General features: G+C 36.3%; 1 protein-coding gene across 1 annotated transcript in view; it reads left to right on the top strand.

Annotated features, from left to right (window-relative positions):
• The first annotated feature begins 1263 nt into the window (after positions 1-1263).
• Positions 1264-13842, top strand: part of si:ch73-127m5.1 (neurotrypsin) — a 38503-nt gene continuing 25924 nt past the window's right edge. Inside the window, exons 1-2 of the mRNA XM_058793814.1 lie at positions 1264-1611; positions 5633-5675. Coding sequence (XP_058649797.1) covers positions 1552-1611; positions 5633-5675 — 103 coding nt within the window. The 5' untranslated portion in view covers positions 1264-1551. The remainder of the gene's footprint in view (positions 1612-5632; positions 5676-13842) is intronic.

Here is a 13842-nt window from a genome sequence, read left to right as displayed (position 1 = left end):
ATTTTTCTCCCCTCTAGATCTTTTCTGCAGTTTATAATGTTACCGCTGCTGGTTTATTCAAAGTCCCTCCGGGTCTTTTTCTTATGTGATGATTCAGACCTCGTATTCACCTCTCTACTGTTGCGTGTAAAACAAACATTTGCTGAGGAAAAATAACTTTCTTATGTTTATGCACATTTAGAGGTTAAACGTACAATAATTCAAAAAAGGGGAAAAGGGCTTTTAAAATAATCTCCTAACAAAGCAAGATTATTCATTATAAAGGTTTTTATTCAGTTTAACTTCAGCAAAGTGATAGACAAGCTTTAGGATTGAAAGCCCCAATGTGAAAGCAAAAGACAAGAGTGGGAAAAACAAACTCAATGCATAAAACCCTGGAAGATCAAATAGTCATTGTGAAGATGTTAGTTATTTAAATATGCTGTAAGTGATATTTGTTTTTTAACACATAACATGTCCCTAGTACCTGTTAGGTCCCTGTATCACTAAAACAGGTGTTCTGAGCAATCACACCGGTCTCTGTGACATCCTTAGGCTCTGTGAACAGCAAAAAAGCGAGTTTTTTCATCAAATGACATATATGCAATATTGTAAATTGTTATTCTCTCAAATCTTAGCATCCAGCCTTGCTCTCCATGGAACATTTAGCTGAGAGATGAAACATTCATTTTCAATGAATCGCTTGATTTGGCTCACAAAATCGATCTGAATGATTCTATCACAACTCATGATTCGGTTCAAAGATTCAAATCACTGACTCAACACTGAACAACAATCAGAGAATAATTACTTATTTTAGTTCTTCAGAATACTAATGCATGGCTCAAGTGTTGGAAGGTAATAACCATTGTGACGTTTTACGCTTTGTAAACTACAATGATAAAAAATGGTGTTGAAAACATTTTCTCTCAGATAATACATTTCGCGAATAATTACAAAGAAACAGCAAATAAATAACACATTGAAATAGCAACACTTTCTTAAAAAACTTAGCTACTAATCTTCAAAAATCTTTTTTTTTACAGTGTACCTCATTAGTTATTTCGGACTGTAGCTATTCGCGAAAAATTAGTTGGGCAAAACAAAATATTTCTCTATTATTCTACTTAATAATAATAATTATTATAACTGTTCATTTAGACATGTTTCAAAAACTGTTATAGGTATGTTATTTTTAATTTATTATTACTATCATTATTGCTAGGACTGCACTAAGGCAGCAGTGACGCCCAGTTTGTTGACTGCTGGTTCATCAGTGCGGCGCGCGCGAGGTGCGTGAGCGCTTGGAGACGTAGCGCTGCGCGTGGGTCGCTACGAGGGGTGTGTGCGCGTCCGTGACACTACTCCACAACACCGATTAGGCATCATATATCAACCTACGGCAGGTCACGGAGCATCGTATCACTCACCCTGGAAACCAACGCTCTTAAACGGCATCCGCGCAATTCTGCCATTCACTGCGTTTGAACAGCGCTCATTCGCGAATACACCCTGCTCCGGAGGTGGCTTTTAATACCGGACAATGACTCTGACCCATAGCCGGAGATAGGGATGGATCCAAGAGTGTGGAGGATGCTCGCCCTGCTCGGTGTGTTTGCAGTCTTGCTGGAGGTAAGATACGCCTTTAGGGCTGTTCAGTAATAGCGCGGAATAAATACACCTAAATGGCTTTATTACAATTGCTAACACCATGTGTGCTTTTGCGTGTTCTCATTTGTATTGCTTTGAGCCACCAGCATTAATGCAGCATGATTTCAAAGTGCGCCTTTTGGCCAAATCTAGTTCAGCATCTTATATCTGTCATTGTGCAATAAAACACTTACATGCTTTTTAATGGATTCAAGCAAAGCCACCTCCCTCTAATAGAGGATCTGACATGCTGTAGGGAGGAAATGTCGCTTAAATGATACACGTTAAACATGGAGAGGGAGAATTATTAAATGTTTAAATTCAGTTATTTAATAACCTTTTTTGTTTTCTGTTTCCATTGTGAATGCACAAAGCTCAGAGCTTGCAAAGCTCAAGGTTTCAAAAATACAACACATTGACCCATATTCTGCTGTAAGACTAATGAGTTTGATGAGCGTGCTAGAACAAAATTATTGACCCACACGCATAATGGTATTTCAGGGGACGTGGAGAAGAATTCAGTATTAGGATTGTTTGAAAAGAATGGCTGATTTCTTGGGTAATAGAGCATATAGACACTCAGGAGTCTCCAAACTCAGTTCAGCACATGCAGAAGACAAAGAAACATCCAGTTGTGAAAGGTTCAATGCAAATGCTCTGAACAAGATTTTATTTTTTTACTGTGGTGCTAAACTGCTCCTAAATGGCTTGTTTGTTTTGTATGTTTTTTAGCATATCATAAAGAAATTTAGAGAGAAAGGCATCAGCGCAGCTAGATAATTGTACCTTCATCTCAGTTCACTTCCACTACAGAGCTGGAGTATCTTCACATCTGTTTGGGCGGTGAAACAACAGCACTATGGGAAGGAATTAATCAGTAATATGCCTGCCGTGCTCCATTAGAGACTTTATGCTCCTCTTGATTATGAAAATTTTACAGCACCATCAAATCTGTTGAAGGGCTTTGCTCCTGAGATGGTGTCATACACCAGATTGATTTTATATATCTGCATGCATTTTAAAATGTGCATTTGCAATTAGACTCCTGCGATACAGAACAGCAGCACACCGGATGTGTGCTATAGGCTAGACATCAAGGTTGTTGTGTGCCTTCTTGTGTTTGCAGCTGTCAGTAAGACACACCTGGTCATATGTTCACTCATCTGTGCTATACTCCATTACCACAAGCTGTTTCTTGAATAGGTGTCATTTGAAATGGACAGCAAAAATGGGAGTCAAGATGCAAACAAAGATGCTGTTTAAATCAAAGGCTTTTGGATGTGGTAGTTTAGGGAAAGGAACAGGATCAAGGACAGCATCAGTCTGGCCTCAGTTGCTGCTGTGGAATGAGAATGACAGATGCAATTATGGCCGTAACTGACCTGAGTGTGTTGATATGAGCACAAATATCAGAGCGCATAACTGGAGCTTGTTATCTATAATGCAATTAGCCTTGCTAGTGATGCTCTATCCCCAGATCAGTTTATTGGTCATAAATTAACGAAGTAAATCAGACATGTTGGAAAAATGACTGTGCAGTGCAGGATAGAAACAAAGGGCTTTTAAAGGAATAGTTCATCTAAAAATGAGAATTTGCTTAAATTTACTCACCGTCATGCCATTCAATATGTTGATGAGTTTGTTTCTTCATGGAAACAGATCTTGAGATATTTACCATTATATCAGTTGCTCACCAATGGATCCTCTTCAGTGATTGGGTGCCGTCAGAATGAGAGTCCAAACAACTGATTAAAACAAAACAATAATCCACAACTATCCATAATATTGCTTTCTGCAGTCTTTGTCTAAATCAGAAGAAATATGCACATATCACCATTTACAAGTAAAAACAGTTCTGAACAAATATGTGGGTGGATTTGAGAGGACAATAGGGGATGGAGTCTTATTTTGGCCAGAAGTGATGATTTAAAGTTAAAATACCTTAATGATGGATTTGTTTCTTACAAATATACAGCTGTTTGCTTCACAAGATGTTAATTGATGACCTGAAGTTGTGTTGATTACTTGTGTATTATTGTGAAGTTTTAGCTCTTTGAACTCTCATTCTTTATAGGAATAATTCAAAAATTAAAAATGTGTTATTATTTACTTACCTTCACGTTATTCCAAACCTGTATTATTGTTTTTTTTTTTTTGTGGAACACAAAAGAAGTTTAACCTGCTCTCTTCCATGCAAAGAAAGGGCTGTCAAACTCAAAAATTGCTCCATATGACTCAGGCTGAATATTTTGAATAAATCCTCTGAAACCATATGATAGCTCTGTGTGAGAAATGGACTGGAATTTAAGTCACTGAAAATCTTGTATTGAAAGCATGACAACCATCAAAACTCACTGTCATTGTAAAAATAACTTATTTTGTCTTCCACTGAAGACAGAAAATCATACTAGTTTTGAAAGACATGAGGGTGAGTAAATGATAACAGAATTAGTATTTTTAGGTAAACTATTCCTTTTTTTTTTTTTTGGAGAACTGGTAAACGCTATAAAAGATATGTTTAAATATTCTTATGGGTCAGTGATGAGTGCTAGGTCAAATTTAGGATTACAAGCTTTATGGTTTCTGATGCTCAGCGAAAAATCAGTTGGGAGAACAAAGTCCAATTGGTTCTGGAAAACTCAGACTGCAAAAACCATTTACAGCCGTTTTCCTGCATCGCTGAAATAGCTCATTGCATTTCAAGTCACAGAAGCAGCTTTAGTTCCTTACTGCTGCCACAATGACGCTCTATCAGCAATCCTCTGATTTCTAGGGTGTACTCAACCTTGACAGCTGCCCAAATTTTAGCTGAATGGTTTGAAAACCAATGCCAGATTTAGTTAATGTATGAGTAGCTTGATTTTTCAGCTAAATATTAAAATTTGAGAATCAGAACTGAGAACCTCTGCAATTAAAGCATATTGTTTTAGCGTTGTTTGCACTGAAAGTGTTTGTGGAACTGTTAGCGGTATGTAAAGGTGAGCAATTGTGTATTCACCATATATTAATAAGTGCTAAATGTGTGATATCAAATTAATATTGTGAAGTTAATAATGTGTGTTTTATTTGAGCAGTTTATTAGGTCTCCTAAAGAAACTTCAAAAAATTGGTTTCATGATTGTCATGGTTCCTCTAATTAAAAACAAATCACCCATTGAAGCCACTTCATGTACAGCACATATGTGACCCTGGACCACAAAACCAGTCTTAAGTGTCAATTTTTCAAAATTGAGATTTATACATCATCTGAAAGCTGAATGAATAAGCTTTCCATTGATGTATGGTTTGGCCGAGATACAACTATTTGAAAATCTGGAATCTGAGGGTGCAAAAAAATCAAAATATTGAGAAAATCGCCTTTAAAGTTGTCCAAATGAATTCTTAGCAATGCAGATAAATAATAAAAAATGATGTTTTGATATATTTACAGTAGTACATTTACAAAATATCTTCATGGGATATGATCTTTACTTGATATACTAATGATTTTTGGCATAAAAGAAAAATCTATAATTTTGACCCATACAGTGTATTTTTGGCTATTGCTACAAATATACCCCAGCGACTTAAGACTGGTTTTGTGGTCCAGGGTCACATATGAATTTAAACCCCTATCCATATCTCCCATATCCATATCTTATTCGCATCCCAGTCTTGTCTTTCATTGTAAAACAGCAGTTACTTTTAAAGATTAAAATACTAACTCATCTGCTAATTGCACTTCAGTCGCAGTGTAGAACAAAAAATGCAGAAATAAAATGTCACTTAAAATATTAACAGATATTATCTTGCTTCCCTGTCAGAAGTGACTCTCACAGCTTCCTCTGAGGCAGGCAGAAGGGTAGGCAGAAACAGAACGTACCGCTGTTCAAATGTGTCACGTCTAAGAAGATAAAACTTCACTTTTCCAGAAAAACAGACACTTTAGTGTTCTGAACAAATCAATTCATAATTCTGTCAGCTTTCTGCATTTGAACTCGTTTCCCTTTTTCCCTCCCTGCAGGTAAATGGCGATGACAGCTACCTGAATGCAGTGCAGAATACAGGTGAGTCTATATACGAGTTCTCTCTGTTTTAGATCCCATTTTCACCTGGTATTAACATTCATTTCTGAAGATCCTATACAGGATCCAAAACATTTTGTGATCACTCAAACCACATTCAAAGGTGGTCAAAAATGCATGGGACTCCACTGCATTTGTAGTGTAAATGCTTATCAGTCCTGTTGAGTCTTGGATGACATTAAAGAATCCGTCAACGACTGTGCTAAAATAAGCTTTACATTTTGTTTCTGACTTAAAAGAGAATAATTTTTAAGAAATGGAAACGCATATTAATGAATTGTCTGGTGTATGCAGTGACAGATAATTTGCTTTGCATAAATGCATATGCTAAATGAATACATGAATAAATGTAGATCATAAAGCATCTTAAGTTAATTTAGTACAAGCATAGAACAAAAATAATTTCAAAAACGTCATTTGTGATAAGAATCAAATTCAAGTGTGTTTGAGAAACGCTGCTGTACTTTACCAATATGAAACTCTAATGAAGGAAGTCATGAAATCAGACACCCTACATTCAAAACACACTGTAACAATGATATTTCAAAGTTGTAAATAAACCAAAGATTATCGGAGTATACTTTTTAACAATAAAATTCACTGTTTGCCATTTCTTTGTAATGAATTGTGAAATTTCCTGGCAATTTCTGAGTGAAAATTTCAGAGTTGGTGCATGTAAACAATAATTTATAGCAATGTGTATCATCTGGTAAACTGTGATCGGATCACCCCAAACAGATTGTTTGACTTTATGAGCCATTTTGACATTTTATCTATTTTTTTTAGAAAAATTGAAGAGATTGCCTCAACTGCCAAAGCTATGAACATGAGTTGCACCTTTTTAGTCAGTTCAGGTGTTATTAGGAAGAGACACATTCTCTTTTTAGAGAACATTTATTGACAAAAATCTAAAGAATCTGAAAAACACGAGTCGTCAATATTTTGGTTGAATTTCTCAGAAAAGAGAGACTGTACATTTTAAAAGTGAATATCTACTAAAGGTCACTTTTATCATCTTTTAAGAGTACACTAGCGTACACTGTAGATGGCTTCAAAGTACTAAGAGCAACAAAATGTTAATTTCATGCTCTATAAAGACAACATAGACTTTCATCTTTCATGCATTTACAGAGATGCATGAAAACTTAAAAACAAATGCTTGTTTAGAGTTACATTCCAGTATATCTCATTCTCTCAATTCTGCCTGTGTTCGTAATGAGCCGATGAAGATGGATTTGCGATGGGTTGTCTTATATAAATAATTCATAAATTCCCCTAGAGGTCCAAAATTTGACATTTACACCACATCACTGTAGGCTGGTCGGTGGATATCGCCAATAAGGCTGGTTAATAAGGGCATTCGCCCTGTGTTGGTGTCCCATCTTTCTGAACTCTGTCAGATTTTCTCCTTCATCTCATTCTCATATACTTCGACAGCGTGAAATTCCCCAGTACCAATCCCAGAGTGCTAATGACTGTCAGCGCTTTGATGTCACTGCATCAAGACAGATAAACAGCCTGGCCTGGACCAACCAATCAGACGGCTTTATGGTGCCAGGGACGGAAAGGGCTTAGATTGAGCGATTTGGTTTTCGCTTCTCAATGAAAACGTAAACTGTGCCAGAAGCATCCCTCATACATCAAAAGAAATGGGTCAGCTTATGATTTTATAGTTCCCTAGACAGTTACGTTCACTGATAAAAATGATTTTGTGGTGAAGTTAATACTACAGAAAAACAAATGTAATTTCTACATTAAATAATTTAGTTCAGGCAAGAATTCAATATTAGTACTCAATTTAAGCTTGTAGAATTTAAAGTTTGAACTTATAAGTATATTTTACTTGGAATTGTTTGTTATTTTTACAAATATTGTTTAAGTATATATCAACGTCATGATCCCCCATCATGAATAATTAATAAGCTAATTTTTTTTTGCTGTTTTCAAGATAGTATTTACACTGTTTTGTGGTTGCTTTTGTTGTTAGGTTAAGTAACTTGCTGTTTTGTGACATCTGGAGTTCATTTTTTACTCAAAATGACCCATTCATACTCAAACACTATTCACTGATTGTCACCGTCATTGTGTATCATGTGCCAAGTATTCAGGTCTCTGTGTTCATTCAGTTAATTACTATATTGAGTCAACATATTACCTTAAAATGAATAACGAGCAGTCTACTTGCTTGCATATGTGCTTGTACCTTAACCACATGCTTTATAGGCATTTTTTTTTTCAGTGCTATGTTGTTTGAGTAAAGTTTACAAACCCTGACTGAGTGAAATGTACTTGAGTATTGTAGGGTAAACTTAAAATAATTAAGTAGAAAGCACTCGTCAAACTCTACCTGGCCACTTTAAATTGACTTATTTCCTTTACTAATTTTAGATAACTTAGTTAAGTAGATTTTGCTTAATTCCGTATTTAACTTATTTTTTTCAGTGTTGTTAGATTGTTACCTAGATCTATAGGAAAAATGCCACAGTGGTGGTTTAAGATGCTTGGATCAAATAAAGAAATTTTTTTTTTATATGAGTTATATCCTACGACACAATGTGCAACGATTGCATGCAGAGCCTTTGTTGTGCAACACAGAATGTCTGAAGCTTTACATGAAACAGTCACCATAAGAGACCTCATTTCTGTTTTATTTTGCAAAAAACATGCCAATGCTAATGTGAATACCCTAATGCACTCATGTCGCTTCCTGTCACCCATTGGTGCCCCACCATGCATCTGCTCTCACAGTCGCTTAACATGCCAAAGCACGTTATGTGAACCGTATCAAATATTCATTGTGGGGAAATGGATTATTTGGGGAGGGAGAATGAGCTCTCCTATGGCGCAGAGCTGAGAGTGTGTGTGTCCAAGTACACCATACGGATGCTTTGCGTAAATGACTTGATTTCTGGTGCCATTCGTTCTGCCAGTGTGCTTCCATTAGCTCGGAGCGGCACAGAGGGTGTCAGTGGCTGAAGGTGAATGAATCCCAGCCAGACAGCTCTAATACAACGCACTGCATTATTTATTTTTCTTCTTATTATTTTTAATGATTTCTTTTTTTTTTGCTTATTTTTGCACCCACTTTTAACTGCATATTGTATAGAAGTTCTATTATATCTGAGCTTTTATCTGATCGTTTAGATTTGATTGCCTGTAGGCTTGTTATTTGCTTTTAAAATTGTTTTTTGTTGTGCAACGAAATTTAAATTCTCTGTGGACGGAAGACATATTGGATGGCTCTCTTCGTGTTGCCCAAGCTTTGATTGAATCACTTATGTCCTTCAGTTTTGATAGTTGACTCATAAGGTCATATTTTAAATAATTCTTTTTAGAAAACAACATCAAAACATCACAGAAAACACTCTCTCAGCCCATCTTCCTCTTCCGTGCATCTGTGCCAGTCCTTGCTTTCTCAAACAGCTTTGATGTTTCATCCCCCACCTTATGTTAGATCTGTGTGTTTTTGGTCTAGAAAGGAGAAGAACGTCAGTATAAGATGATTTCACAAGTGTTGATCTTTCAAGGAATGGCTATTTGTGAATGAGCTGGATGTGTTGCATTATCAGATCCATGGTAGAGCATGCATCGTACATGCATCTCTCTCTCTGATTCCCCATTGTTTCCCTTCCCCCAGCCTTTTCCATGTTGTAGGAGACATTAACACCTGGGGATCAGCCATTTTTTCTTGCATCGTAATGGAATGGGATCGAAATGTCTGGGCCTTTTTGCTGAGTAAGCATTGCCTGCTCCTGATGCTCTGACTCCTCTGTTTTACACTCTTTTATTACCTGACCTTCCCTGTCGTTCCTGTTCAAATGATCTCTGCTTCTTTTTATCATCAAATGTACTATTCCATCATGCAGAAGATCTCCCCTGTTCTCTTTTATGAAAGGATTTAAATGTCAGACGAATATATCAGTCCTAAAGGGATAGTTAATGCTATCATTATTTACTCATCCTTATATCGTTCCAAACCCATAATGTTGTTTCTTTCTGTGGAAGAATTGTTTTTAAAGAATCATAATGGAGTTTATCGTAACCAGGGGCTGTACAATTCTAAAAAGAACAAAAAGGATAATAAATGCACTATATATTCTAAAAACAGTATCAAATATGGCACCTATTGTGCAGGCTGGATGTCAATAACATCAAATGTGAGTTGTTTCTTAATGTTATAATATCAAAACTGCAACAAAAGCTGCAATATAGATGAAGACGATTGTCAATGAATAATAAATAAAGACTTTCATAGATTACATTGATGGTCTAATTTCTATTTACTAGATATATGAAAGATAAACTAGATCAGAGAATCTTGGAAGAAATGTATTACGGTTTCCACAAAAATATTAAACAGCTGTTTTCAGCATTGATAATAATTAGAAATGTGTCTTGAGCACCAGAATATTACAATGATTTCTGAAGAATCACGTGACAATGAAGGTTGGAGTAACGGATGCAAAACATTTAGCTTTGCCATCACAGGAACAAATTATGTTTTAAAATATTAAAATAGAGATATTAGTTCACATTATTACTGTATTCTTGATCAAATGATCGCAGTCTTGGTGAGCATAAGAGAATTCTTTCAAAAACATTTTAGAATAGTTATGCTTAAAACAAGATTGCCAATGGGTTAAGAAAAATAACATTAATTAAAGAAATATTCTCTGAAAACCAACCTAATTATCTGACACAGTTTTGCTTCAAGTAAATTAATCTTGTTTAAAAGGATGTTTAGATACTTTACAGTAAAACGAGACAAAATACTAATTAAAATGAAAATTAATGTAAAAAAGCGATCAAATGCTTTTTATTCTGTCACTCTCTACGGGTGAAATATTTTTCAGTTTGTTCCAGACACTTTAACGACAGCATTATGGCGTTTCCTGCCCACACATCTTTATGCATCCAATTAAGCAGAAATGCAGAGAACGATTTCCCTGAGGTTGGCACAACTCTTTCTGAGAGCGCTCTCCGTCATCCTGTTTTAATATGTCTAATTCAGCTCTGCCCTGATTGCAGTGGGTCTGTCTGAGCTTGCAGATGGAGACATTAATCTACTGCTGCTCTTACACACACGCACACACTGTTCCTTGGTAATATATGTTTTTCTGATATCACTTGAATGCAGACAGCCTGGCTCAGAAAGTGCAGTCGTATGAGTATGCAGACAACGAAGACTGCAGACGTGCCAGTCGTGACTGTGATTAACAGCCTGTTCTTTCTACTGTCAGTGATGTGTTTTCAAAGGCAAGTGGAAGGTGGAGGACCCTTCATATCTACAGGGCTTTCTGGTGGCAGGCTGGGAATGACATTCTGCTGAGTCATATAGTGCTGGATTCTGGGACTTAAGGAATTGTGGGGATTATGAGAAGCAAAAGATCACAGCCTCTCCATCCTTCCCTGACTGTCTTTGGGTCCAACTCACAACAAAGTTCCTCAAAAAATGCAGACAAACAGGGAAAATCTGCTGACATCTCTCGGAGGCTTTTTTGTGCAATGTCTGCAGCATTTCACAGTCCATATGGACCTCACCATCTAAACTCTCCATGAGTGCTTCCCAAAGTTCTGCTCTTTTCCCCACCATGCGTTCAGTCATCCGGCGAGAGATGCATCAGCACAGTACTAAACGCAAACGTTCAATGTAAAGTTGTGTTCAAACTGTTCAAAAGTTTAGAACAGCTCCACTAATAATCTTTCTGATACATTATCTAGCCATTCAGAGCGTGTATGATGTCGTTATGGGAGAAATGCAATTTGATCCTGATTTTCACAGTGCTACAACCCCAAAATTGAGTTAACATAATCGAGTTTGAATTCTGGAAGAAGACCAGCTCTGATTTTCCATCCAGCTACTGTATGTATGATCCAGGCATAATCGTGTGAGGGCTTCTGTTTACTTCAGTCATTTTTCCAGTCATTTCTTCTTCTTTTTTTCCTTATGTGCTTAAACGTCATCTTAGTGATTTTTCTTTTTCTCTTTTGCCTTTAGCTGTTCACTGGGGGGTTGTAATAAACTCTTCTTTGTAAAGCTTCTTTGGAACATTATGCATTGTAAAAATAATAGCTGTATGAATTTATTTTGTTTCTTTGCATTGTTGTATTGTGTTGAATAGACCTGCCCACAGTGAAATATAATTGTTTCAAAAATCCTGGTCTATATTAAACATCAAATCTACTAAATTTGGCTGTGATTGTGCCATGTCACACAGAAATTTTTCTTTCAGTTTGGAGAGACAAATTCACTGGAAGCTTGTCAGTTCATACCTGCTGGGACTCGTTGTAAGTGACAGTATAATTGCTAGTCATAGCAGATGTCTGTCTGTGAATAAAGCCTTGTGATAATTTTAGTTTCATTTGTTCCTTGCATACTCTTCCCATTCAGAGGTATACCACTTTATGTTCAGAGGTTGTCCAAAATGCATGTGATCTTTTGTGTAAACTCAATTCCATACTGATGCATCCCCTAAAAGAACCTCCTACTTGGACTGCCTACTAGTCGGTCAATCAAATGCTGCGTTAAAACAAGAGGTTTTGTGTGGTATTAAAACCAATGTTTGACATAATGTTGGGTTGAAACAACCCAGCATGTTTTAGAGTGTAACATGGAATGGAAACTTTATTTCAGAATGTTCTCTGAATGTTCAAAAGTTGTCCAGTTTTTTTTAAAAGCATTTCTTCTTGGTGAAGAAGACCAGATATTTATTGGTTATTATTTAAGACCAGATAACTTTACTATTAATGTTACTGGAAGAACGTTTGTTCATTACTTTGAGAGAACCTTAACAGAACATTAGTCAAAGTTCTGAGAACATTTCCTTGTATCAGGGGAGAAACCACAAATTTTACTTAATACGAGGTGCAAGTTTCCAAAAAATGTGCCTTTAAATCCTGTACGGGTGGTGTAGCTCTTGTTGGTGAGTCTCAAGTAGGGCAGGTCAGTGAGAGTTCGGCTCCCTGCCGCTTTATTGGCTGCTCATCTTGGCTTCTCAGCACCTGCTTAGAGCGCAGCCTTGTCTAATCCCTCGTCCTTTATGCTGGAAAAGGAGGCTGAAAGAGGGATCCAGATGTCCACTTTCTCTCTCTTTTAACTCTCCTGCCCAGGGCTGTGAGGAATCTGTGCTCATGGCTTTGGAGGAGATGTAGAGGCCAAGTTGGGTGTTCCGGAGAGATAAACAAAAGGGCCGCTGTTAGATACAAGATGCTGGCAGAAAAGCCATATTGAAAGGCCACATCTGCAGCTGTACAGATTGGCAATTTATACAACAGGGATTATTATTTTGGACTTTAATGACAAAAGGGGATTTTAGGAAGGATTTTAGATAGTGAGCACTCTTGGAACTTTTTTTTTTGCATGCAGACTAACAGTTACTTCTTGAAATATCACAAAACTCACAAAATAAATCACTGACAGAGAGCTTTTCAGATTGATACCTGTTTTCTTTTTTTTTTCTGGCAGTATGTTTTGTTACTTTGGCTTTGTTGAGGCAGACAGAAAACATCTTTTTTTTGTTTTGTTTTGTTTTTTTTGTAGTCTGACCAGGAAAAAACACATCAAATACAATTAAGTTATAGGGTTTAAAATCTGATTCAAAAAAAATTTTTATGTCTCAGTTTTTCAAGTCAGAATGTCAAGTCTTTTTTCATTAAGAAGTTCACTATTGTTTGAGATGCTCATTTTCCTCACTCCATCCTAAAACAGGTATAAAATAATTATATTATGTTTAATATTAATAATATTATAATATTTTATCCCTATAAATATTCCTAGAATATGTAACATTCACTTTATTGTGAGTAGTGAATGAGTGGAATCAGTGGTTTTGAATACATTTCGTCATAAATGCATCAAATTGTCACTTACACTCTTAAAAATAAAGGTGCTTCAAAAGGTTCTTCTCAGCGATGCCATAGAAGAACCATTTTTGGTTCCACAAAGAACCATTCAGTCAAAGGTTCTTTAAAGAACCATCTCTTTCTTACCTTATAATAATCTGAAAAACCTTCCTTCGCCACAAAGAACCTTTTGTGAAGCAGAAAGGTTCTTCAAATGTTAAAGGTTCTTTATGGAACCATTTAGACAAAAAGGTTCTTCTATGGCATCGTGAAGCACCTTTATTTTTAAGAGAGTATGTTCTCTTTT

The sequence above is a fragment of the Onychostoma macrolepis genome, chromosome 12 (genome assembly GCF_012432095.1).
Source record: "Onychostoma macrolepis isolate SWU-2019 chromosome 12, ASM1243209v1, whole genome shotgun sequence".
NCBI lineage: Eukaryota > Metazoa > Chordata > Actinopteri > Cypriniformes > Cyprinidae > Onychostoma > Onychostoma macrolepis.
Note: the sequence above shows the minus strand (reverse complement) of the source record. Positions and strands in the feature narration are given on the sequence as shown.